The sequence below is a fragment of the Pollicipes pollicipes genome, unplaced genomic scaffold (assembly GCF_011947565.3).
Source record: "Pollicipes pollicipes isolate AB1234 unplaced genomic scaffold, Ppol_2.1 Scaffold_4740;HRSCAF=5597_pilon_pilon_pilon, whole genome shotgun sequence".
Taxonomy (NCBI): domain Eukaryota; kingdom Metazoa; phylum Arthropoda; class Thecostraca; order Pollicipedomorpha; family Pollicipedidae; genus Pollicipes; species Pollicipes pollicipes.
The window spans coordinates 15,771,984-15,795,064 of NW_023596545.1; the positions used below are offsets into that span (position 1 = coordinate 15,771,984).

Consider the following 23,081-nt stretch of genomic DNA (forward strand, 5'->3'; position numbering starts at 1 on the left):
GCTTCGGTAGCTGGCGCATATGACATGAAACACGAGGCAGCCTGCGTCCCAAAAAGGTTGACTTTGGCCCGGCTCGCTCCCTTCGGACGGCTAGGTTTACAGACGGCTACGGACGGCTAGGACGGCAAGCCCGGGCCATGACGTGAGTTTTTGTACCGGACAACCGGAGCCAGCGGTCGGTTGGTGGTTTTTCTCGACGCGTCACATTTGCAGTTCCAAGAATGACAGCGCAGTTCGAAAAAAAGAACGCAGCCCGGAGTGGGATTGCCAGGACCTTATTTTGGAAAGAGACTACGACATTTATTTCTGTTGATGGTTCAGCTTGAGGAACTGTTCTCGTTATCAGTGCCTACGTCCCTGGAAGTGAACATCTTAAGAACGATGCAGAACATTTCTAGAAACTGTGGAAATATTGGACAAGTGCAAGTATGGATAACGCGAAGTGACCGGGACTGATAACTATAACACGGTCGCCAGTACCCTGCACACGGGAGCTTCACATATAGAGAGGTCCGCTCTGACACGGGGTTTGATTTTCCGCTGGTATAATGGATCAAAAGCATAACGGCGCACTGAACCGGCACACTTGCCGGCCATTCTGTTCCAACGAAACTCGACACGACTCTAGTGGACGGTTAATGCTTATTCGAACCGTAATATTACGCGTCTTGAGTGCACTCTGTCCAATTTAGTTAATTACGCATCTGAAATACATTGTTATAGTCAAAAACAATGTCTACAGCATACACTTCGATGAAACCAAATCAAACAGAGCAACGCTGAATTTTACCCTCGCAAGCAGATGCATGCCACGAGGCAAGTATTTCAGCATAAAGGTTCAATCACGGACGTATGGAAATGGAAAACTCGAAGACTTTCTCAGCAGATGAAACATACAATGTGCTGCACATTAGAAGAAGTCGTTAACCAAAACGCGAGTCCCATTTGCGATGCGTCGGCTGAAAAGGGTGCCATCCCCACGCACATTGTCTTTCAAATGCGGCGCCCTGTGGCTGACCTGCGGCCGTGCCCTGACGTCCGCCCGCGGCGGCGCAGCCACCTGCGTACCTTCTTGTCGGCGGCGGTGCGCTCCCGCCCGGCCTGCTGCAGTCGCTCCCGCAGCGTGTGCGTCTCCTCCACAGCCTGGCGCGTGCGCTCGCGCAGCTCCTCCGCCTGCTTCTGGCCGTCCTTCTCGATGCGTGCGATGCACTCCTCGTAGTACTGGCGCTGCGACTGCAGCTGACTGGTCAGCAGGTACGTGTACTCCAGCTGGATACCCTCCAGCTTCTCCTCCGAGTCGCCGCCCTGCGGTCAGAGGCGGTCAGCCGCCGTCAGGGTCAGTGGCGGTAGCGGCGGTCAGCAGCGGTAAGAGGCAGTCAGCGGCAGTCAGCGGCAGTCAGCGGCAGTCAGGCAGTCAGCGGCAGTCAGCGGCGGTCAGAGGCGGTCAGCGGTCAGTGGCGGTCAGCGGCGGTCAGCGGCGGTCAGCAGCGGTAAGAGGCAGTCAGCGGCAGTCAGCGGCGGTCAGCGGCGGTCAGTGGCCGTCAGCGGCGGTCAGCGGCGGTCAGCGGCGGTCAGCGGCGGTCAGAGGCGGTCAGCAGCGATCAGCAGCGGTCAGTGACCGTCAGCGGCGGTCAGGCGGTCAGAGGCGGTCAGCAGCGATCGGCGGCGGTCAGTGACCGTCAGCGGCGGTCAAGGCGGTCAGAGGCGGTCAGCGGCAGTCAGCGGCGGTCAGCGGCGGTCAGGCCATCAGCGGCGGTCAGCGGCGGTCAGTGGCGGTCAGAGGTGGCAACGATCAGCGGCGGTCAGAGGCAGTCAGTGGCGGTCAGAGGTGGTCAGAGGCGGTCAGCAGCGATCAGCGCGGTCAGTGGCGTCAGCGTCGGTCAGCGGCGGTCAGCGGCGGTCAGTGGCGGTGGCAACGATCAGCGGCGGGTCAGAAGCGTGTCAGCAGCAGTCCGTGGGGGTCAGCGGCGGTTAGAAGCGGTCAGCCGTGCGACAATCAGCGGCAGGACAACGCACCTCGGCCATTTTTCTGTGCAGCACACAGCGGGGAAACAGACTATTGGCACAGGCAATGATGCCAACATCGCGGCAGTAAAGCCGCCAAACGTCGCATACGTTACATATGAGTGCAGAAAAGAGAAAGGCCGGAAGCGGATTCAATGTTCAGTAGCATGACGAAGAGGAAGCACAAAAGATCATGATTGAGGTCACTGATGCCCCGTGACCCTGTCTGCAGCAGGGCAGTAGTGCGGCAGGGGCTCACGTGTTTGGAGTCGTGACGCCCGTGACCGTTGTCGTCCACCTCCACCATCTTGCCGTCGTCGTTGTTCTGCACCAGCCGGTGGACAAAGTTGTCGCCCACGTAGTCCCAAACGCGCGTGCTCCCCACACGCATCGTGTACGTATGACCCGTGTCCAAGAAGTGACTGCCAACGACAAGTCAAGGCAATGTTCTCAGACAATCGAACAAATCGTTGAGGTTGCATGCTATCAAAACCTTGCAATGGACCACGGGCTGCAACAACTTGCCGCAGTCCGCGACGGTCTGGGTTCGAATCCCGCGCATCGTCCATTCCACTGGCCCTGCCCCGAAGACAGGGGCAATAACTTAGTGACATCGCCGACGGCTTGAACCGCGCCACGTGCTAGCTGACAGCGGGGCAGGCGGCGCCAGTCAGCTGACAGCGAGGCATGCGGCGCCACGTGCCAGCTGACAGTGGGGCAGGCGGCGCCAGTCGGCTGACAGCGGGGCAGGCGGCGCCAGTCAGCTGACAGCGAGGTATGCGGCGCCACGTGCCAGCTGACAGTGGGGCAGGCGGCACCGGTCAGCTGACAGCGCGGCAGGCGGCACCGGTCAGCTGACAGTGGGGCAGGCGGCGCCGGTCGGCTGACAGCGAGGCATGCGGCGCCACGTGCCAGCTGACAGTGGGGCAGGCGGCGCCGGTCGGCTGGCAGCGGGGCAGGCGGCACCGGTCAGCTGACAGTGGGGCAGGCGGCACCGGTCAGCTGACAGCAGCACGGGTAACGCCGGTCAGCTGACAGCGGGTCAGGCGGCGCGATCTGCCGAACCTGTAGGCGTGGCCGCCGACGTATCTGCCGCAGCCGACGTGGCCGCAGATCAGGCAGATCCACAGACTGTCGCTGGCCTGGCACTCGAAGCAGAAGTTGTCCTCGGCCTCCTCCGGGGTCTGCACGTACCGGCAGACGGGACAGCTGGCGGGGAAGGAAGCCACCGTCACCGCCAGAACCGTGCGCAGCGCGTCCCAGCCGCACAAACCCCTCACTCACACACTGTGTGGTCCGTCAGATGAGACGGCGACCGGGCCACAGCCACACCCAGCGCATGGCACGGTCACCGGACCACACAACACGAACCCACACACACTACGGGCCCACCAAACACCGTGACTGGACCACACAACACGAACCCACACACACTACGGGCCCACCAAACACCGTGACTGGACCACAAAGCACGGACCCACACACACTACCAGCCCACCAAACACCGTGACTGGACCACAAAACAGGAACCCACACACACTACGGGCCCACCAAACACCGTGACTGGACCACACAACACGAGCCAACGCACACTACCAGCCCACCAAACACCGTGACTGGACCACAAAACACGAAACCACACACACTACCAGCCCACCAAACACCGTGACTGGACCACACAACACGAGCCAAAGCACACTACCAGCCACCAAACACCGTGACTGGACCACACAACACGAGCCAACGCACACTACGGGCCCACCAAACACCGTGACTGGACCACACAACATGAACCCACACACACTACGGGCCGACCAAACACCGTGACTGGACCACGCAACACGAACCCACACACACTACCAGCCCACCAAACACCGTGACTGGACCACGTAATACGAACCCACACACACTTCCGGTCCACCAAACAGTAAATCGGGTGCCGTGGGTGGCAAGTTCATGGTTTACGGCAAACACAGATCAGGTGTTCATTGTGTGCCTGACCTCACGCCATATTTGGGATACAAACGAGAAGAACAAAAGCGTCTAGATGGCGCTGTATGGCAGAGTGGTACAGGCAAATGACAGCAACACATGTTAATATACTTCCAGACACATGAGTGAGCACATACAAACAATATTGATTCAAGCCGACAAAGAAACATTCAACTTACGTCTAAAAAGAAGACGGGAGATGAAACAAAGCGAAATAAAGTAAGCACTTATAGCGTCGAAAGACATGGAACGGACCAAGCAACGAACGCTTGTTCGGCAACCACACCACAATATCAACGATCTCTCCCAGAACAAAGCTCCAAAAGAGGCGCTCAATCATCAACAAACAGCGGCTAGAGCGGCGAGATCCGACTCCGACTCACCTGGTGTCGCCCCACTGACTCAGACAGCTCCCGTGAAATGAGTGGTTGCAGAGGACAGTCAGGATGCCGTTGACCGATTCATCCATCCGCTCCAGGCAGACCGGGCACGTGGGCAGCTCCGTGAACCCTGCCAAACAACCGGGCACGTGGGCAGCTCCGTGAACCCTGCCAAACAACCGGGCACGGTGGGCAGCTCCGTGAACCCTTCCATAAAGCGTCCTCGTTGTACCGTCCGACAACCGTCGGCAGATGCGCTCACCCGGAGTGTCACGCCATAACACTCATATCTAGCGTTATTGATGTCCTAAAAGCACCACCGATGCAAAAATCACAACTGACGCGGTAGGCGAAAATGCCGAAAATCAGTGTCACTGAGGTGGCAAAAAAATCGAAGTCACACCCTTCCTCCACGGCCGGTCGCCCAAATACTCTCCGTTTCCCTTCCTCGCTCCCTCGCTCGCCCCCACCCTCCCTCCCTTATGCGGGCAGCTGCGAGTGACCGACCAGCGACATACCTGGGATGGGCAGACGCGCCTCGTCCGACTCGTTGACTAGGTCCACCCGGGACACGTACACCAGCCGACACGTCTCCGGTTCCATGCTGTTGTACCGCACGCCGTTGAAGTTGCGGTAGAACTCGTCAGCCGCGGCCTGATGGGGCAGGGCGCCGGTCGGAGACACAGAGGGTATCGAATTAGGACCGCACCTCTGCCGCGGTCGCACACCTGTGACTACGGCGAGAGTATCCTGGTGGACGCCGGAGCAGCCGATCAGCGGAGAAGCATTGCACTGAATGGGCTGCGCCCGACCAGCACTACGCGCCGAGACTAGCAGACGTGACGCTCCTTGTGGCCCAGTTTCAACACTGCGCTCTTCACCGGATCGCGACCTGACTGCGATGAATGACATCACTGAGTCACAGACTTGAAGGAACTGAATGGTACACTCCATTTCCAACACTTCGATACTCAACGACTCTGCGTCCCCTGTTAGCCTCTATCCACGCCCCCGCAAACTACCCATAAAACTGGGGACGGTCGCGAGCAACACAGGCGTTGACAGCCGGAGGAGCCGCGCGGCGGTGGCGCGGGTCGCACGTCGCTAATCTAGCTTTTGTTTTGGAAAACAGGAAACTTAGGGACGAAAGATATTTTGTATGAGGTTAACAAGCGCCAAACTCTATTCCTTTGTATAATTTCTAGTTCTTTGCTGCCAATAAATTTAGAAAGACGTCCGGATTTATCACTGGCCCTACTACATCTCTGCATAATTTTCACGGAGACCTGCATCCCCGCTACCAAGGTGCCAATACTCGCCCATGTTGTCATTAGTCTGCATACAAATCACAACGGAAATTGCAAATAACGGTGGTAAGAGTACGTCTTTGACCATATCAATGAGATGGGACATGGTCAATGTCAAAAACATAGCTATTGGGATAACCGCTACCCTTTATTCAGCCTTGATGAGACAATGTTTGACAGACAGCCTTTAGCGCACCAGGCCGTCAATATCAGGCAGCCATTTGGCTGACCACGGTATCCAGCCTTGGAAAGGCAATGTTTGACAGACAGCCCTTGGCGCACCAGGCCGTCAATGTCAGGCACCCATTTGGCTGACCACGGTATTCAGCCTTGGTGAACAAATGTTTGACAGACAGTCCTTAGCGCACCAGGCCGTCAATGCCAGGCAGCCATGTAGCTGACCACGGTATCCAGCCTTAGTGAGACAATGTTTGACAGACAGCCCTTGGCGCGCCAGGCCGTAATGTCAGACGGCCGTTTGGCTGACCACGGCTGAGGAAGAGATAGCGGATAACATGAAAACTCGTGTTTAAAACAAACAAGCTGGTTGAAATATCATCTTATCACAGTGGTAAGACAAAATATTTCATAACAATCGCAATGAATCTTGCGACTTTCTTCGCATAACTGACCCATCATAAATAGTGTTGGAATACCTGTCTTTAACAGCCATTCACAGAGTGCCAAAAACCACACAGCCAAGGGCGCAACCAGGGTCCCCCTCCCCCTCCTCCCCCCCCTCCCCCCCCCCAGAAGCCTGTTTATGCTATGCACCTTAGGGATCGTCCATAAATTACGTTTCGCATGACGGGGAGGAAACGGCTTTGGTGGGATGAAGCGGAAGCGTAACAAGGCAGAGAGAAGAGGTTTTGGACAGTGAAACGTTACGATCAGGTGCGCTTGTAAATCATGCTCAAATAAAAATATAAACCTTACAGCCATATGGCGTTCACTTCCTCTTGCAATAGGTCTGTTAATTTACTTCACATATCTTCCTTAATTAGGGACCCGACGAGCGACACAACACAGCACAGGTAGAGGGAGGAGGCTCGCCCAGCATTGGGGCGTGCGTGTGAGTAGCCCCTGGGAGGTGCCCCTCTCCCCCCTTACTAGTTACAGGATGCACTATACTATAATGCACCTGATTAAATGTTGCCGGTAAAAACTGCTCGGTACACACGCCAAAATTAGGAGTTCGAAGAAACACGATACTACTGAAGACATGGAAGCGATAACAGCCTCCCCTGCTCCATGGCACCCAGCGTGCACTGCTTAGGGACCAGGTGCACGGCGGCCACCATGGTGTCGCATTCTGAGCAAAACTCAATGGGGTGTGGCCCGACGAGTGCCAGGCAGACACCACGTTTTTCACCTACAATCTCGGTGTGGATTTTGCTGTAAATACAAAGCAGAGTACTGGGCGCTATTTTGCATGTAATGCCACGTATGGCTGCGACACTGCCATAACGGGCTTTTTTCGCGAAAAAGGCCGCCCGCCAGGCCACTTTCTGTGTGAGTAACCCTACCTACTGCCCCCGTCCCTGAACGTCGATGATGAAGGAGCACACGTTGAATGTTTAGATGAATGAGTGGATACCAAATAAATGAATAAAATGTCGATACCTGATGGCGGAATTTGATGAGTGCCATGTACTGGTTGGGCGTGCTGTCCCGGATGATGCGCATGCGCTCGATGTCCGGGTAGCAGGGGGCCGTGAACTGGAGCAGGTCGTGGATCACCATCTTCGCCGGCACCGACATCATGCAGATCATCTCCGATCTCTCCGTGCCCTCCTCCAGACTGGTCATCGCGCTGCAACGCGAACACCGCCGGTGTGGCCCCAGGAGCAGAGGCGGGCGCGACATTCTCCAAGCACGCTCGGCGTTCAGTTTCTTCTTTCCTTTTCGGTGTCATTAGTTTAACACATCGCCAAGGGCCTAGCGTGGCAATGCCAGCCTGACGAGAGGGATCGTCCCTGCGCATCTGGCATTCCTGAAGGGGGTTATGAGTGATCTCAAGACGCCCAATAGTTCATTAAAGCATTAAATCATATACCAACCTAGTGCCTATACATCCTTTCATCCTATACATGATGAAAATATAGGTTGAACAACGTATTTTTTTATTTTTCAACCAACATGTGAGGATACAGGTTGAAGACCATTTTACTATGAGTAAATAAAAGTTTAAGACCACATTGTGGTCCTCAACCTGAACTCAGTTCCTGAAAGCGCCTCATAACCAGGATTCCCCCAGTAAGCAGAATCTTAAAAACCGAGACAAGTTTCGAAAATTGGGAAATCACCTTGATCGGAGGGAGAAAATTTAACGTACTCAAGGAAACCACCTCTTTATGCAATATGCTGCTGGCCACAAGCGGTTCAGAAGTGAGATAGGGCTTCGAGCGACTGCTCTCGAACGCATTCTTGCGCAATCAGCCTCAAAAGTTCCAGCGCTATGCATATATATGTGGCAAGCTTCCGGCTGTGGTTTGCATGCCAAATAGTTCGCTGGAGCATACGGCCCTCTGTCACCCATTGATCATCACTGTACATGCCCCATGAAGCTGTTCAAAACCAGGCAACATGTCCGTTAAGCACATAGCATTCTTACGGCCCTTATCAGGGGCGACACAAGAACGAGCTTATGGTACACTTCGACTTAACAAAAAGACACAGGAACCGAACAAGGAGCGGTGGGGCAGTCCCTCCTCCCCACCCCCAATTGAAAGCTGGGGGGCCGTGTCCCCCTCCCTTTATTTGGAGTGCCCATGGAGGGCCCATGTTAAGCCAGAAAAGGATTATGTAAGCTTTTAAAAGTCCATTCTGGCCCACTGAGGGTTCATTCTGGCCTATTTATCATCCATTGTGACCAAAAGAGGGCAATTCTGAGCCTGTAGAGGGGCCTCTTCCGACCTGAAGATTGACTTGAGGGGACCATTCTGATCTGTTAATAGCCCATTATTGACTAGAGGGCCATTCTTGCCTGTAGAAAGCCCATGCTTGCCTTTAGATGGCACATTCTGGCCTTCAGATGGACATTATGATTGAAGAAGGCCTATTATCAACTGTGGAGGATCCATTCTGGAATGTACAGGCACCATTCAAGCTAGTAGTGTCCTTTCTGCTCTGTAGAGGTGTGATTACTGATCTATTGATCAATGAACATTTGCACTTTTTGGCCCTATCTTAACAGAGGCCAAAAGTATGTATGTTGTTTGTTTGATTTGCTGATGTGTCAATGTGCAGAAGTCCAAGACTTCCTTTGCTTGAATGTGTTATGCTTATTGATTGTTTTGTTTTGTTTTTGCTGTTGATTCCTTTGCTTTGCTTTATGTTAACAAAATCCTGTGGAAGAGATATCCAAAATGTAGCATCAAAACATAGTTGTTACATAGTTTTGGGTGCTCATCACACTTTTATGAAATGACTGTGTCTTAATGTATTCTGCTTCAGTGTAATGGCCAAAGATGTGAAATTGTTTTTGATATTTAAGATATTATGACCATGCCAACTTAAAATTCATGTCTTTCTTTGCTGGAGCAGCCCTCACTGACTCATAAGTTCCATTGTTTGGAACTTAAATTTCCACCCCTGCACGGTCTATTTGAGATGGACCTTTTCACTCCCCCCCCCCCCTAGCTCAAAAACGAGTCTAGCTTCCTGTGCTCCACCATTCTCACTTTTCCTTGTAGAGGTGCAGCAGGCCCTTGGTGACCTCGACGAACGGGTTTCCCGAGATAAACGGCTTCTGGTCCAGCGACGCCTCATCAGACGGCGTGCCCTCCTTGCTGGGCCGCAGCGGCAGCGACGGCTCGCGGCCCGACTTGACCAGGTCGGCATACGAGACGGCCTTGCCGGACGGCCCGATCACCACGTCACCGTCGGGCGGCTCGCGATCGCGGTCCCAGCAGAGCGCAGCCGCCTCGGTGACGGCCGCCGCCGCCGCCTCGGTGACGGCCGCCGCCGCCGGCTCGGTGACGGCCGCCGCCGCCGCCTCGGTGACGGCCGCCGCCGCCGCCTCGGTGACGGCCGCCGCCGCCGGCTCGGTGACGGCGCCGCCTCCGGCTCGGTGACGGCCGCTGTAGCCGGCTCGGGGACGGCCGCTGCCGCTGGCTCGGTGACGGCCGCTGCTGCCGGCTCGGTGACGGCCGCTGCTGCTGGATCGGTGACGGCCGCCGCCCGCGAGTCGGCGCGTGCAGACTCTGACCCTGCCGGCTCGTCGGACGGCGGGACGGACGTCCGCGCAGCGCCGGCGGCGGCGTCCACCAGCTGCGGCACCACCGTCTCCACAGTGACATGCGCCAGCGCGCGCCTGTCGTGCTGGCGGCGCTGTCGGCCAGGGTGACTCTGGCCCAACTCTGAGGTCCCTGCAGAGCCTCCTGATGCCATCTTTACCAGCTTCGGGGCTGTGAATTGAAGCAAAAGTTTGAGGAGACCTCAACCCTAAGCTGGCAAATTGCTTACTAGGTGATAAGTCAGCAGTTTTTATGATGAATATTCTAATTTTCTTGAGGGGTCTGTGCATCTGCAGCTGAAGGCTCTGTGTACACATTTGTGTAATGTTGTCTATATATGTTGTGGGTTTTACAATACAGAAGGCATAATACAGTTTTTACACTTAGAAACAGATTGTTGACAGTCAGCTGCATGATAATTGGTTTCTTTCTATATCACACCACAGACTCTTGGTTATGCCCTAGTCACCAGTTAGAAGTGCACTTAGCTTTATTAAAACTGAAAATTACAACAGTCCAAGTGCAGACATGCCATGTATATCCTACAAGCACATGAGCACAAAACTGCTATATTTGCTATCTATTTTCTGCATCTTTCTAAACGGTGATCATTAACTATGTTCCATTCAACTGATCACATGTTCTACCACACTAAGCCTGGATCATAGATGTAACACCTCTCTCTTTTATGTTCATAAAGCTAAAAATATATTTCATACATACAATCTCTATGACCTATTTATCTCATGATAACTGGATCCATATGTTGCCTTGAAGCTAACCATTGGGTGAAAAACTGAGGTCAGGTCAACTGATGTGGAATGTTAATTTTTGTGAAAAAACTGGTAAGCACTTTTGCCTGCAGTCACCCCCTCATCACGTTTCCTGGGACGGTTGGCTCCCTACATGGTGAAATTGGTGCCGACCATACACCAACCTTGAGCATAGAATGCGGGCATTTATAATATACATGCACTGAAATTATGACCTGGATGTTGCTGCTGCATGTTCGGGCGCTATGTGCCTTTCTGTATTCTGAAAATTGGGCACCTAATTGGTTCTGATGACAAATAAGTCTGAAAATCCTTTAACCTTGAAAATCACCCTCGTCAACCCTTTGACCATCCGATGGTAGTACAGATAACCGCTCAATCAAAACAACCCAATAGACCGTACCGTGATAGCATCAGTTAGGGTGCCCTTCAGCAGCTACACGTGCCTTGGCGTCTAAAGGCCTGGTTATAACTTCAACAAAATCCCACAGACTTACCAAGGTAGTGCTCGAAATCTATTGGATTACGACTGTTCGTTACCTCTAAACGGAATGCACAAAGCGATACGGACATCACTGCGCACTCATCAAGCACAGCACGGCATCTCCGATGTCCACCAAGGCCATGCAATCAGACAACGGAGAGTTGGACAAACTCCTCTAATTTACTGCCAACTATACAACTTCCCCACCCTGGGACTCGGCGCTCCAGAACTGCCCACATTGCAATTCTAGACGCTAACTGAAAGAACCAGTGCAGACATGCGGGTTTAATAAAATTGGCGGCTTCAGGTCAACAGACATGAAGCAAACACATTCGTTCTGATATCGAACGCCCGACCGCTTTGGAACCTTTCCCAAGCGATTGAGTACAAGGTGGTGGTATAATACTTGTAGGACACTCCCCAGTAGCGCGGGCAGGGGGCAAAGGGGTCACGTGTCCCCCCTCAGGTTTCGAGGCCGCTCGAAGGGCCCCCCAGAACCTACGATTTGGAGCCTGATTTGAGGGCACAGAGGGGCCCGAAAGGCAAGCTGGAGATTTCATTCATAGTCCCCGCCCCGCAGGGGCGGGCACCTCAATGCCAGCCAGATGGCCGTCCCCGCTGATTAGGAGCCCACTGAGTCGACAAGGACCTATATTCCAGTCAGACACCACCAGTAACCCACAGTCGGCTCCGTGGCGGCATGGGCCTAAGGGCCCATTTCCCAAGCGGGGAAAAGCCGGAGCCAACAATTTACATTGCTCGGGGCCCCGCAGCGCCTAACATGGGCTCTGTGTTGTCAAGGGGCCTCGAGTCGGCCAGAGGCAGTGTTCGAAAAGGCCGGAGGAGCCTAAAGGGCCTACCGGATCCGACAACCAAAGGCGCGATTGTAGGGCCTATTACCCAATTGAATATGTATTGTACATTGTACTTTGTGTGCCTCTGCCCACCAAAAAGGGAGATGAGACCTTGCCCTTTCGCACAAAATATGTCGAAATGTTCTTGCCGTAATGTGTAGGACCAAAAATATTGTGTAAAGAATGTGCGCACGCTTATGCACTACAAAAACAATAGTCTATGGCTGCATGGCATGCGTCGCAACTAAAAGGTATGTCCAATCGAATGGCGAAGGTTTGGAAAAGGTCGGAGCAATAGCTTTTGAGATACGAGTTGTCTGTACGCAAGAACTTTCGTTTCGGAGCAGTTTCGGAGAATGAGCACGACCGCTTCATATGTCAGTGTTTTAGTCCCTGCCCATAGACACTCCTGGACAGCTGTTTGTTGCAGCCAGTTAGGCTCAATGGAATACTTGTGCCACATGGCCTCAGATGTGACCAGTAGCTCACAGCGATACGTGCGGTACGCTGGACGACACTTAGTTGAAATCCAAAGAATCTTCAAGTGTATCAGTTGGTTTATTAAACACACTCGTCCACCATTTGAGCCGTAGTCGAATCGCATGTCGTTTTTTATGCGTCAGAGCAAGTGCTACCTAAACCCTTTTGGAACTGCGGATATGTAGAGACAAGCAGCACTGGCACAGTTCAACTCACAAAAACGAAATCATCGCGTCCTACATACCGAAACTGCAGCATGTTCGTGGTTTACACCACTCAATCCCCTTCATCTAGGGATAAAGACATGATACGGCCCCAAAGTACACCCACAGTCCATATTTGGTAGTTGTACAGTTGTCGCAAGATAAAGATTATTCCGTCAGAGCGCCAACGACGTCCTCCACGATCAAGACGGTCGTCGCGTCTATCTCAGGAACCAACCTCCGAAATACGGCAGATTTTCTCAGAGAGCTCAGCATGCCAATACCCAATGCTCAGGAAGTGAGCCGAACGTCTCTCAGCGTGCGGAGCAGGTACAATCACGGCACCGCAGAAAACGTAACATCAATATCAAATAATACTGCAAAGTGAGCACATACAGCTTGCAAAATAGTGTGCACTTATATATCCTCACAGCCACTAAAACGGCAACACCCAATGCATTCCTAAGGTTCAGGTGGGCTTGCCCCCCAAGGCTACCGTCATCTGTCCACGTCTTCTACATCTATGTCACGATCGATTTCGTTTTTTCCGCACCTGGTTCGATCTCTCTACCCCTTCTACGCCAATAAACCGATTGCACTCCCCGTCCAATACGTGCTTTGGCCTACGCTCGCCATCTGCACCAACCGCATCATCACCCTGGCCTTCCAGATAATGTCTGGCTTGCTCCACTCCTTCCACGCTAACGCCAGCAGTCCGGCCGAGTCGCGCCTGAGACGTCCGGTTGCCCGCCTCTGCCACGTCCTTAGCACTGCGCTCACCCGGCACCGGAACCGACCTGTCCACCTCCTCTACACTGATGACATGCTCGCTCCCATCTTCCGGTGTATGTATAGTCCTGTCCGCCTCCTCTTCGCTGAAGTACCCCGTCGTGTCGCCCGGCTCGCGGTGGGCGACCGGCGCGCCGAACCCCACCAGGTCGTCGCCGCTGAAGTTGCGCACGAACGCGTCTTCGGCGTCGGCGCGGCGTGCGGCCCGCCTGGCGTTCGGCCTCCGACGCCGCGATCTTGTGCACGTACTCGCTGGTCGCCCAGACGTAGACGTCGAGCGTCTTCTCGGCGCACTCGGCGATGAAGCGCACAAACGGCCGCACGTCGCCCTCGTTGGCCAGCTGCAAGCAGCGGTAATAGATGTGACGGTCTTGCTTGCGGATGATAACCGGCGGGAAGCCGGCCTGCATCAGGATCAGGTTCATCAGCAGCCGCGACGTGCGTCCGTTGCCGTCCGAGAACGGGTGAATGAAGACGAGCTTGTAGTGCGCCAGCGCCGCGTACTTAACCGGGTGCAGCGCCACCGTCTCCGGCGCGTTCAGCCACTGGATGAAGCCCTCCAGCAGGGGCGTGATGCGTGTGGGTGGCGGCGGCACGTGTTCGCTGACGTACACCTGCGTCGTGCGCAACTGTCCGGCCGCCAACGTGGTCAGCGTGACCCATCACGCGCCGGTGGATCTGCAGCAGGTCATCCAGCGTGATGTCGCCGATCCGGTGCACCAGAGTCGTGTTGATGTACTTGATGGCAGCGTCCAGTCCCAAGATTTCGTTGTGCTCCATGACGCTGCGGCCGCCCACAGCCATGCGCGTCTCAACGACCATGCGCGTCTCGGCCAGCGTCATCGTATTGCCCTCGATTCCCACCGTGTGGTGGATTTGCTGAAAGTAGGCTTCCTTTTTGACGCGGCGCAGTGCCGAGCTGCTGTCTGGCACCTTCGCCAGCTCCAGCAGCTTGCGATCGATGCGCCGCAGCAGCTCCAGGTCGCTTTGCTCCACCAGCGGCTGCGTCCGCTGTCGGTTCTGCAGCGCCCGCCGGTGGCCCGGCGCGAAGATGAGGGCACGCGTGTACAGATGGTTGGCGCGCGTCACGTCTGAGAGCTCCAGGAACTCACCATACTCAGTCAGCACATCTGGATGGCGAGGGCTGAGTGCCAGTGCGTGCTCGAACAGCTTTCCCAGCCTTCTCCAGCTTGCCGAGTTGGCACATCTGGGCTGCAGCTTGTAGAGTGTTGCGGGCCTCATACTCCGCATTCTTAGCTGCGAGGGGAAAGGCAAAAGTTGCTTTGGCTGCAGTGATTGCATCTGCACTGAGACAGAGCTCCTGCTAATTTCAAGTGACAGTTGGCTCAATTTTGCATGCATCACCACCAAATAACCTGCACTAAAAAGTTTCAGCAAATCATCAAAAATGTGGGGGTGAGGGTGCTAATGCCCCAATGTGGCCAAAACTAGACTTAAACTAGAAATTGAGTTTAACTGACCAATTTCCTTTTTGAAGTGGCTACTTATTTTGGGGGGAGACTAATTAAAAGCTGGGGATTCCTAGCCAACTACCCTCAGAAACTATGCATATGCCCCAATGCAATCAATGCATGCAGTAGCAGGGGATCATGACCAGTGTCAATCATAACCTTGACAGCAGAAGTTTTCTGCAGAAAGACCAGCAGAAGCAGCTGTTCCAAGCACATCAAAAGGAAAACAATTACTTAATATAAAGCATTTCACATGGAGCTGTAGCAGATGCTCATTATTCATGAATGAGTGAATCAGATTAAACTATCACTAACATATGCTACTGAAACATGTGTAGTATAAGCACACATTCAAATTTTGTGGTATTTATGACTACATTTTATCACTTCAATTGCCTTGTCCTTCATACTGATCAATCATAAAAGCATTGTGCCCATGACATGATGACAGAAGGAAACTGAAAAAATGCCCCCCGTGGCAGGCAGTATTATGTACTTACTCTTTTGATCATGGTTAGGGTCTTTGGGGGCTAACTCAGTTCCAGGATTAAGGAAATTGGGACTAAGATCGTCAGTATGCAGATAAAGTTCATCTTCAAGAGGAAGAAAAGAGCCTGGCTTTGTTCCAACGATCAGTCCACCAGAAAAAGTGTTCCAAAATGAGTGAGCTCAGCAGTGTGCAAGAGACACCTACCAAAAACACTACTATTGATGTAAGCTTGGACATGCTCACACCATGCTCCTGCAGATCCTCATCAATCAATTTATGTGTCACTAGTTTTCATGACTTCACAAAATCACTTCTCAAAAGTAACCACTCGTGCTGATTCGCAAAAGGGACAATGGTCGTTGATACTTGACCCAGCTATGAAGCTATATACACAAATAGCAACCAAATTTTTCCCTGTGAGAACAGAACTGTTAAAGTGATTCAGCGTATTCTGGACACACAATGCCCTTTATATGAGGATTTGGTGTGTGGACGCACGGAGAAAAGGTTTGCGTATGGTGCTTCGCCTCACACTTCGATTTTAGTACACAAGTCTGCTACATACGTAAATACACGTAATCATTTTGATAAACGAACTACCTGCGCCGAAGTTGTCATCACTAAATGAAGAAAGCTGGACTACTAATTGAAGAAAACGTGACGCTTCAAATCAAGTGGGCCGGCAGTATTCATGCGGCTCCGAACATGGGTGTCGATTTCTGAAAATGATTGGGGAGCAGATTCAAAGAAGTTATCATAAGGGGGCATGGCCAAAAACTTCTTGGGTTTGTGCCTGATTTTCTTATTATTACTCACATTATATATATATGCTTTGCTTACGTGTCTTTTCAAATCTTACGTGCGTGGCCACAGCAAATTATGCATGGAATCAAGCATCAGAATACTCAAACTTGTTCAGAATCGAGAAGGGGAAGAGTTACATAACCCAGGTTTGGTCATGCGCGCTCGCAAGTCTAACAGCAAAACCCCCACACCGGCATTGCAGTTTGCAGAGGCAGGGCGGCGCCGGTCCTGCGTCTTACACCAGGCGGTGGCGAACGGATGGGGGAAAAACGGCAATGTTTCTGGAGGAAACACCTTTGAAACTCTTTAAAATGTCAATTTGAACGCCTGCAATGTGCTCTGGGAGTGTTATTTTACCAGTGAAATTTTCAGACTTATGGTATAAACGGATTACCATTTATAACACTGTGAACCTTTGCAAGAATTTAATGGTGGAACAAGGACAGCTAAAAGTGGAATCTACGTTCGTGCTGCTGTCGCTGCATATTTTATCAGAGGATAGGCTCAAAACTATTCAAGTGGAATATGCGCTGCAGTCCAATTTTCTGAACAGTATGAATTCATTTGTTAAAACTTTTGGTTGCATTATTTTACGATGGATGTTCTCGGGCGCCAGGCGCCCACCACTCGGTGTCAGCCGCCAGTACGCCGCTCGGTCTCATGAAAACTACAACCCTAGCCTCTGATATTCTTGCTACTAAGATTGTGAGCACGTAGGCCCCAAAGCTGCTTTATGCAATTTGCTTCACATGATAATCCTGAACAAGGATCGATCGATATATTTTACTGACCTTTTTCATTCTGAACTTATTGTGATCCGCCTGTTGGTCATTACGGAAATCCTTTTTTCCGGGCAAAGGATCCAGTGTATAGACCAATAGGGAACAAATTATATTTCCCGGTCAGGGGCTTCAGGACCATTCGGTTTACAGCGTGGAGTGCTCGCTGGCTGTCATGCCGGTGACACAGGGGCGGGATGCTCTGGCCGATACAGAAAACCCTGAAAGGGACACGTCATACAATGTTGGCCTGCCTGACGGCAGAGGCCCCTGACCCGACCATTTGTTCCCAAATAGACGCAGGGTTCTCATTTATACAAAAGATCACTATAATTGCAGGTGTCCCATAATTGGCAAAGAGACTACCACAGTTCGGCATAACGGACCCCTGGCTGAAATGGGATATAGAGCCCTCCGTTCGGTACCGGGGCCCTTCCTGACAAACTGCCTTCCATTATCGCGTTGTGGACTCACATCGTTAACTTTCATCTCCACTTGCATTGCCAGAAGGCCTCGACCAACGCAAAGGACCCCTGGCTTTTGGGGTCCCGTCCCGGTCCCTGTCCAACAGATGTTGCCCTGGTCGACTCGAGGCCCATTGCGAACATTGGGCCCTCTATCAGGCATTGTGGGTCCCTGACCAGTAAAGAAACCCTCATTGTTGCAAGGACCCGACCCACACCCGACCCGACACCAACCCACGAATCGCGGGTTTTGACCTTTTCCCTGCTTGGGAAATGTGCCCCCAGCTCCCAGACCGACACGGAGCCAACTGCTCGGTTTTGGTGGTCTGTGACCGAAATAGAGACCCGAATTGCCCCAGGGTGTCTCCAGTCGGTGTAAGAGGCCCTCTAACTAACATCTGATGGCCCGGCCCTGCCCTCTTGCCCTCCAAGCGGGCACTTGATCATCGATTTCGAGGGACCCTCCGGCTCCTCTGCGGGACCCTGAACACTGTCCAAGGCTGACGCTAAGCCCCTTGTAAATACCTGACCCTTACTAGGCTCTGTGGTTCGCTGACTGATACGGGAACCACTCATTGACTGAAGGGTCCCTACCAATGAAAATCGTGCATCTCGGCTCTGCCTTTGCTTGAGAAATGGGCCCTAAGTCCCAGACGTGACTGTGGAGTATAATCTTGTGACGAATATTTCGCGTGTTACGGTCGTTAAGTCTATCATTGTTGTGTGTTTCGCAAAATAGGATTGGTGAGGCCAAGTGGGAAAAACTAGCGTCAGATACATTAGAAAGCAGGATACTTCCCTGATTAGGCCCAATTTCCTGAGTGACGTTGTGGGGTTGGAGTACCCCCAACACAGACTGCCAAATACAGACCTCGTCAATACGTTTGCCTGATCTGTTTCGGTGAAAGATCTTCTCGTTCCACATCATAATAATTTCGTCTGGCGTCAATCGCCGAAGCCAGGCTTCGGTAATCGACACAGAGTCGGTATTATGTGACTTCGGATGTTGTGTACGTCTTCGGGAGCGAAGAGATCCTGTAAATTGATTTGTGCGACCAATAATGTCTCCCATGGAAATCCCGGCTGATTACCGCAAAACGGGATGCAGGTGCATCACTTCCATTAGGCATGTTTGACACGGCTTGTGTTGATGGTTGTGGTTGGACGATTACTGCTACCGGTTTAGCGGGCTGGTGCTGATTGTCAGGTTTTTGCAGCTCTGTGCTGGCATGGGGCCCCTGGTCAACGTAGGTAAACGCATTGCCTCAGTGGGTCCTCAAACGGTGCAGGAGGACATTAAACTGATATTTCAGGCCACGACCGTGCGGTTCGTGATTGTTAATGCGACCTACAGTCAGTCCTTCGGCTCTTATGCCCTCCAGCCGGGCGCTTAATAGTCGGTTCCAGCGGGCCGCAGCGTCCCCTCTTCGTGCCTCATCGAACACTGACCATGGTCGGCTCGGCCCCTTGCGAGCACATAATCCTCTGTTCAGCGCTGCGTTTCCTGACCGATACAGGGGTCCCGACCAGTGCAAGTCACTGGGCCCAGCTTTGCAAATCACTGGCGACCATGGAGCCACCTGTGCGTTACTGGTCGTATCTGACCAACATATAGACTCTACCAACTCAGGGTACCCCTGATCAGCGCGCAGGGCCCTCTGGCCTGCCAATGGTGGTACGCGACCCTGCGGGCCAAGGCCCCTGAATACGACCTCTGGCCGGCCTTTTGGGTCCTTGTTCCCCCTCAACTCGGGCCATTATTCTTAGGCTACGAGGGATCTTTGGGCCCCCGGAACCTCAAGGGGGAAGAGTAAGAGAGGGAAATCGTAGATCTCGGATTTGCACATGCTCCCTGTACCGTCCCTCCGCCTGCGTTACCGCATGTTTCAAAAACATACTTAAGTGAAACCTCATGACTCGTTGCATCTAAAAATTACACTGGGCAGCGCGACTGCAGCACCGCCAAAGCATAATGAGGATATCTGAACTTCAATCATTCTCGACTCAAAATTACGCTGTTAGCGCTTCGCGACAGCAATGCGCTTCTTCCTTGTAGGAGTGACCACTGTCGTCGCGGCAACCGCCGTACGTACCTGTCACATGGATATTATTCCCCCATTCCCAAAGCCAAAGTGACCTTCGAAAAGAGCCGCTGTGGTAAACTTTGGGAGAAATCAAAAGCCATAGTGTAACGTTCGGTTGAAAACGCGGGAAAATAGCTTCATCTTGTCATATATTTTGTTTCAACAGTGTTTCCAGCTTACGTAGCATTTATAACACAAACAGTTTAACACGTCAGTGCGTTTTAAACATTAAAGAACAAAAGCAAAGTGAATGAAATGCATTTCTTTCATAATGATGAGCAGGGAGTAAAATACAATTTCTCCCGCAGGTTTGGCTAATTCAAATAGAAATTTTAAGCTTTTTAGGACTTAGAGAAACATATGATTCGGATCAAATTGTACGCGTATGGTGTAACAATAGGTGAAAGGAAGAAAAGGGAGGGATTCTGCCTTTCAGACATTACGCCGGGATTCCCCCGTGGTACTTCACGCATGTATGACGCTACATGCACGTCATGCGGTCTGATTCTTTACAGCGTATCGACAGGCATCAGATTAGTTAAGCAGAAGCTCAATGGGTGCAGGAATAAACCTCTGGTCTATAAGTGCATGGTCATGTCCAGCTGTGAGCCGGCTTAAAACAGATGGTTACGGGGGATATATTAAAAACTTCTCACTGGCATGATCACAGTGTCAAAAGCATATAGCCAGACTCACAACGACTGACAAAATTTATGCCGGAAGTCTGAAAGTGGGCGTTTAAGGTGAATAATACCAGCAATTTTCGAGGATTGTCATGGTGCCTTAAACGGTTGCAAAATAGTACCGCCGGAAGCAAGCCGTTACGTCACGAAGAGGGGTCTACAACTACTGCGCTTGTGCGCCAAAATGACAAGTCGTTTCCTGCGACAGTGGCGCAGAAGCAGGTTCTGGACGGTTAGGTGCTCAGGGAGCGTCGTCCCAGAGAAGCGGTCCTCACGTTCGCGAGTGCGTTTACGTCATCCAATGCTCAGCGATTGGAATCTCTGAACTGGGTTGGGCGGTGGGATTGAGGCAGCAAGAGTGGCCTAAATCCGATGAGGATCCTGGATATTTGTATTCGCCAGATGCTTTAGAAGACTTCGGCAGTGCCGCGTCCAACCTCGCCGAACTACTGGAGAATACTCCGGTGTTTTGACAACAGTGCTCACGGAAATCAACCTCTCGACATCTGGATCACTTAGCTGCTGGCCTTGCCAGCTCATAACTGCTTCAAAATGCTCATCACAATGAAGAATTTGCAGCAGCAGACCTTCCAGATAGATATCGATGCATCCCAGTCTGTAAGTTGATTATATTGTTATATTGTCCACCATTGTGGTTGTTTCCATGAACTATTAATGCAGAGAACTTGCACTGCATCGTTGTGTGTTTTGCATGATGTTCTCTGTTATCACTTGCACTTATTGAATGCATTATTCAGGTTAACTGAATGAAGACACTGGTGCACCATAAAGGGTGCTTTTTGCCATGTATGGTGTCCCTTTCTGTAAGTATTCTTATGTGACATGCATAGCAGTCCCTTCTTCACATGTTCTGAACCTGTAAACCAAAAGCTGTTGCTTGTTTTTTCCATCTGGTTTGTGATTCAGGTGGCATTATTGTGTGCCAAACACTGGAGCTCTGTGTGATAGTAATCATGCTGTTAATCCTTCAGAAGGCAACATGGCTCTTGCATTGATTACAGACATGGCCTTGCCAGAAAACTCAAGCAACTTGGTTTGACAAACCATATGAGATTGCTTTTAGTTATTTATTTGGCATTTTCAAAGCTAAACAGATATTTTTTGCATTTATGATATGCAATCTGGTCTGCTAAAACTGCATGTTATTGTGAACATGTCTGGCATAGCAGCGCAATTTTGGCCACCATTACAGTGCTTGTACATGGAAAGCCTCAGTACTCAGGGCTTGGTGCATGGTCAGCACCAATTTCATTACATATCTTTTGTTTTAAGGAAATGTGATGTTTCAGTATGACATTGCCCAAAATACTCAGACAGTTTTTTCACAAGCTTTTGTTTTAAGGCAATGTGATGCTTTAATGGACCATTGCACAAAATACTCAGAAAAAATTTAACAAAAATTATCAAATCAGCATTTGCCCAGGTCTTGGGGTGGCACTCACAAGTACAAGTTTAAGGGCACATGTTCAGTAGTTGTCTGGCATAAAGGATAGGTTTTTCAGGCTAGTTTGCACTTATCTTAGTGCAAATGATCTTGTAAACTTTTGAAAGACCTGACTCTGGGATGGACTTGGGAATCAGCTGCTGACTAACCCACACATGCTTGGATCAGTGGTATGTACACATGGTGGTCCTTGGGATGTGTGCCCCTGTATTCAAGTTTGCATGCATTGTGATATGCATGCAGCTTATATTAAACATTATAGCTATCTGTATGAAAGGAAACACATCTGAATATATATCTGCATATGTCATGTACAGTATCTGAAGCCATGAAAAAATATTGCATGCCAGTGGTACACTAAAATACTTATGGTAAAAATGTTTACTGTGACTTCATGCATGTGGCCCTGTTCTGAATGGTTTATTGTTCCATGTAAATGGTGTTCTGTAGGATCATATCGCAAGATTCCTATACATCAGTGGTCTTCCATGTCATTTTGGTACTTATTTGTGCCTTTCTTTTCTGTCTGGCAGGTACTTTTCAGTGTATTCTGCTTGATGCTTCAAGTTCTGTGACCCATTAACCTTTTGTGCTAATTTCAGGTCAGAGAACTCAAGGAAAAGATTGAAAAAGAGAAGGGGTCTGACTACATTGCTTCTGGTCAAAAACTTATTTATGCAGGTAAGCACATTAAATGAAGTTGCAAATTATATTTGGTTATCAAAAACTCGGCACATGGGCTTAATTGTTGTTAGGATATTGGTTGACAAATTGATCATCACAAAGTTTCCTTGAAAACTGGAACTTATTAGGTTGTACAATATTTGCTTTGCTGCAGAAATTCTGCATTGGATGTGGTAGTTATGCATAAGTGTGCCAAGGACAGAGGTGAGTCCTGGTTTGGCAGATCCGAGGCCACATTAGCCACAAATGTATGGTGCCTGCTTAGGCAGACCTAATGCAGATCAGTCTAGGTATCAGGCTATCAATCTAGGTCTGTGTATGAATGATTCTGACAAGCTGAGAATAGCCTGAATGAGGCCCGTACTCTGCATCAGTGTTTGCATTACAGCATTTGTTTAAGGCCAAACATGTGCCTGTAGAAAGCTGTATGTTTCATATAATTTGTCTTGTGATATGGGCCTGCAGTACTCAAATGTAGCATTTCTCAGAACACTCACATTACCATTATTGTTTTTTCAGTAGCTCAAATGGTCCAAACACCTGGTCTCCCATTTACCCATGCATGGCAGGGTTTGTTTGAGTTAATTTAGGCGTTTGCTGTTCGCCCTTGACTGGAATGACCCACACCCTATGGCAATGGCCACACTAAAAG

General features: G+C 51.2%; 2 protein-coding genes across 2 annotated transcripts; both read right to left on the bottom strand.

Annotated features, from left to right (window-relative positions):
- Positions 1-1,068: 1,068 nt before the first annotated feature.
- LOC119097976 (BRCA1-associated protein) lies at positions 1,069-11,287 on the bottom strand (the record flags this gene model as incomplete). Its single annotated transcript, XM_037220912.1, is given in 9 exon segments — positions 1,069-1,305; positions 2,264-2,426; positions 3,070-3,213; positions 4,380-4,506; positions 4,895-5,030; positions 7,307-7,496; positions 9,367-9,575; positions 9,851-10,092; positions 11,192-11,287. Coding segments are annotated over 9 exon segments (1,524 nt in total), but the record flags the coding sequence as incomplete, so codon positions are not given.
- A 1,376-nt stretch (positions 11,288-12,663) lies between these two features.
- LOC119097977 (protein adenylyltransferase Fic-like) lies at positions 12,664-15,613 on the bottom strand. The gene is given in 6 exon segments (XM_037220913.1): positions 12,664-12,683; positions 13,496-13,684; positions 13,719-14,139; positions 14,141-14,680; positions 14,682-14,761; positions 15,477-15,613. Coding segments are annotated over 5 exon segments (1,200 nt in total). The 5' UTR covers positions 14,712-14,761; positions 15,477-15,613.
- Between the last annotated feature and the right edge of the window lie 7,468 nt (positions 15,614-23,081).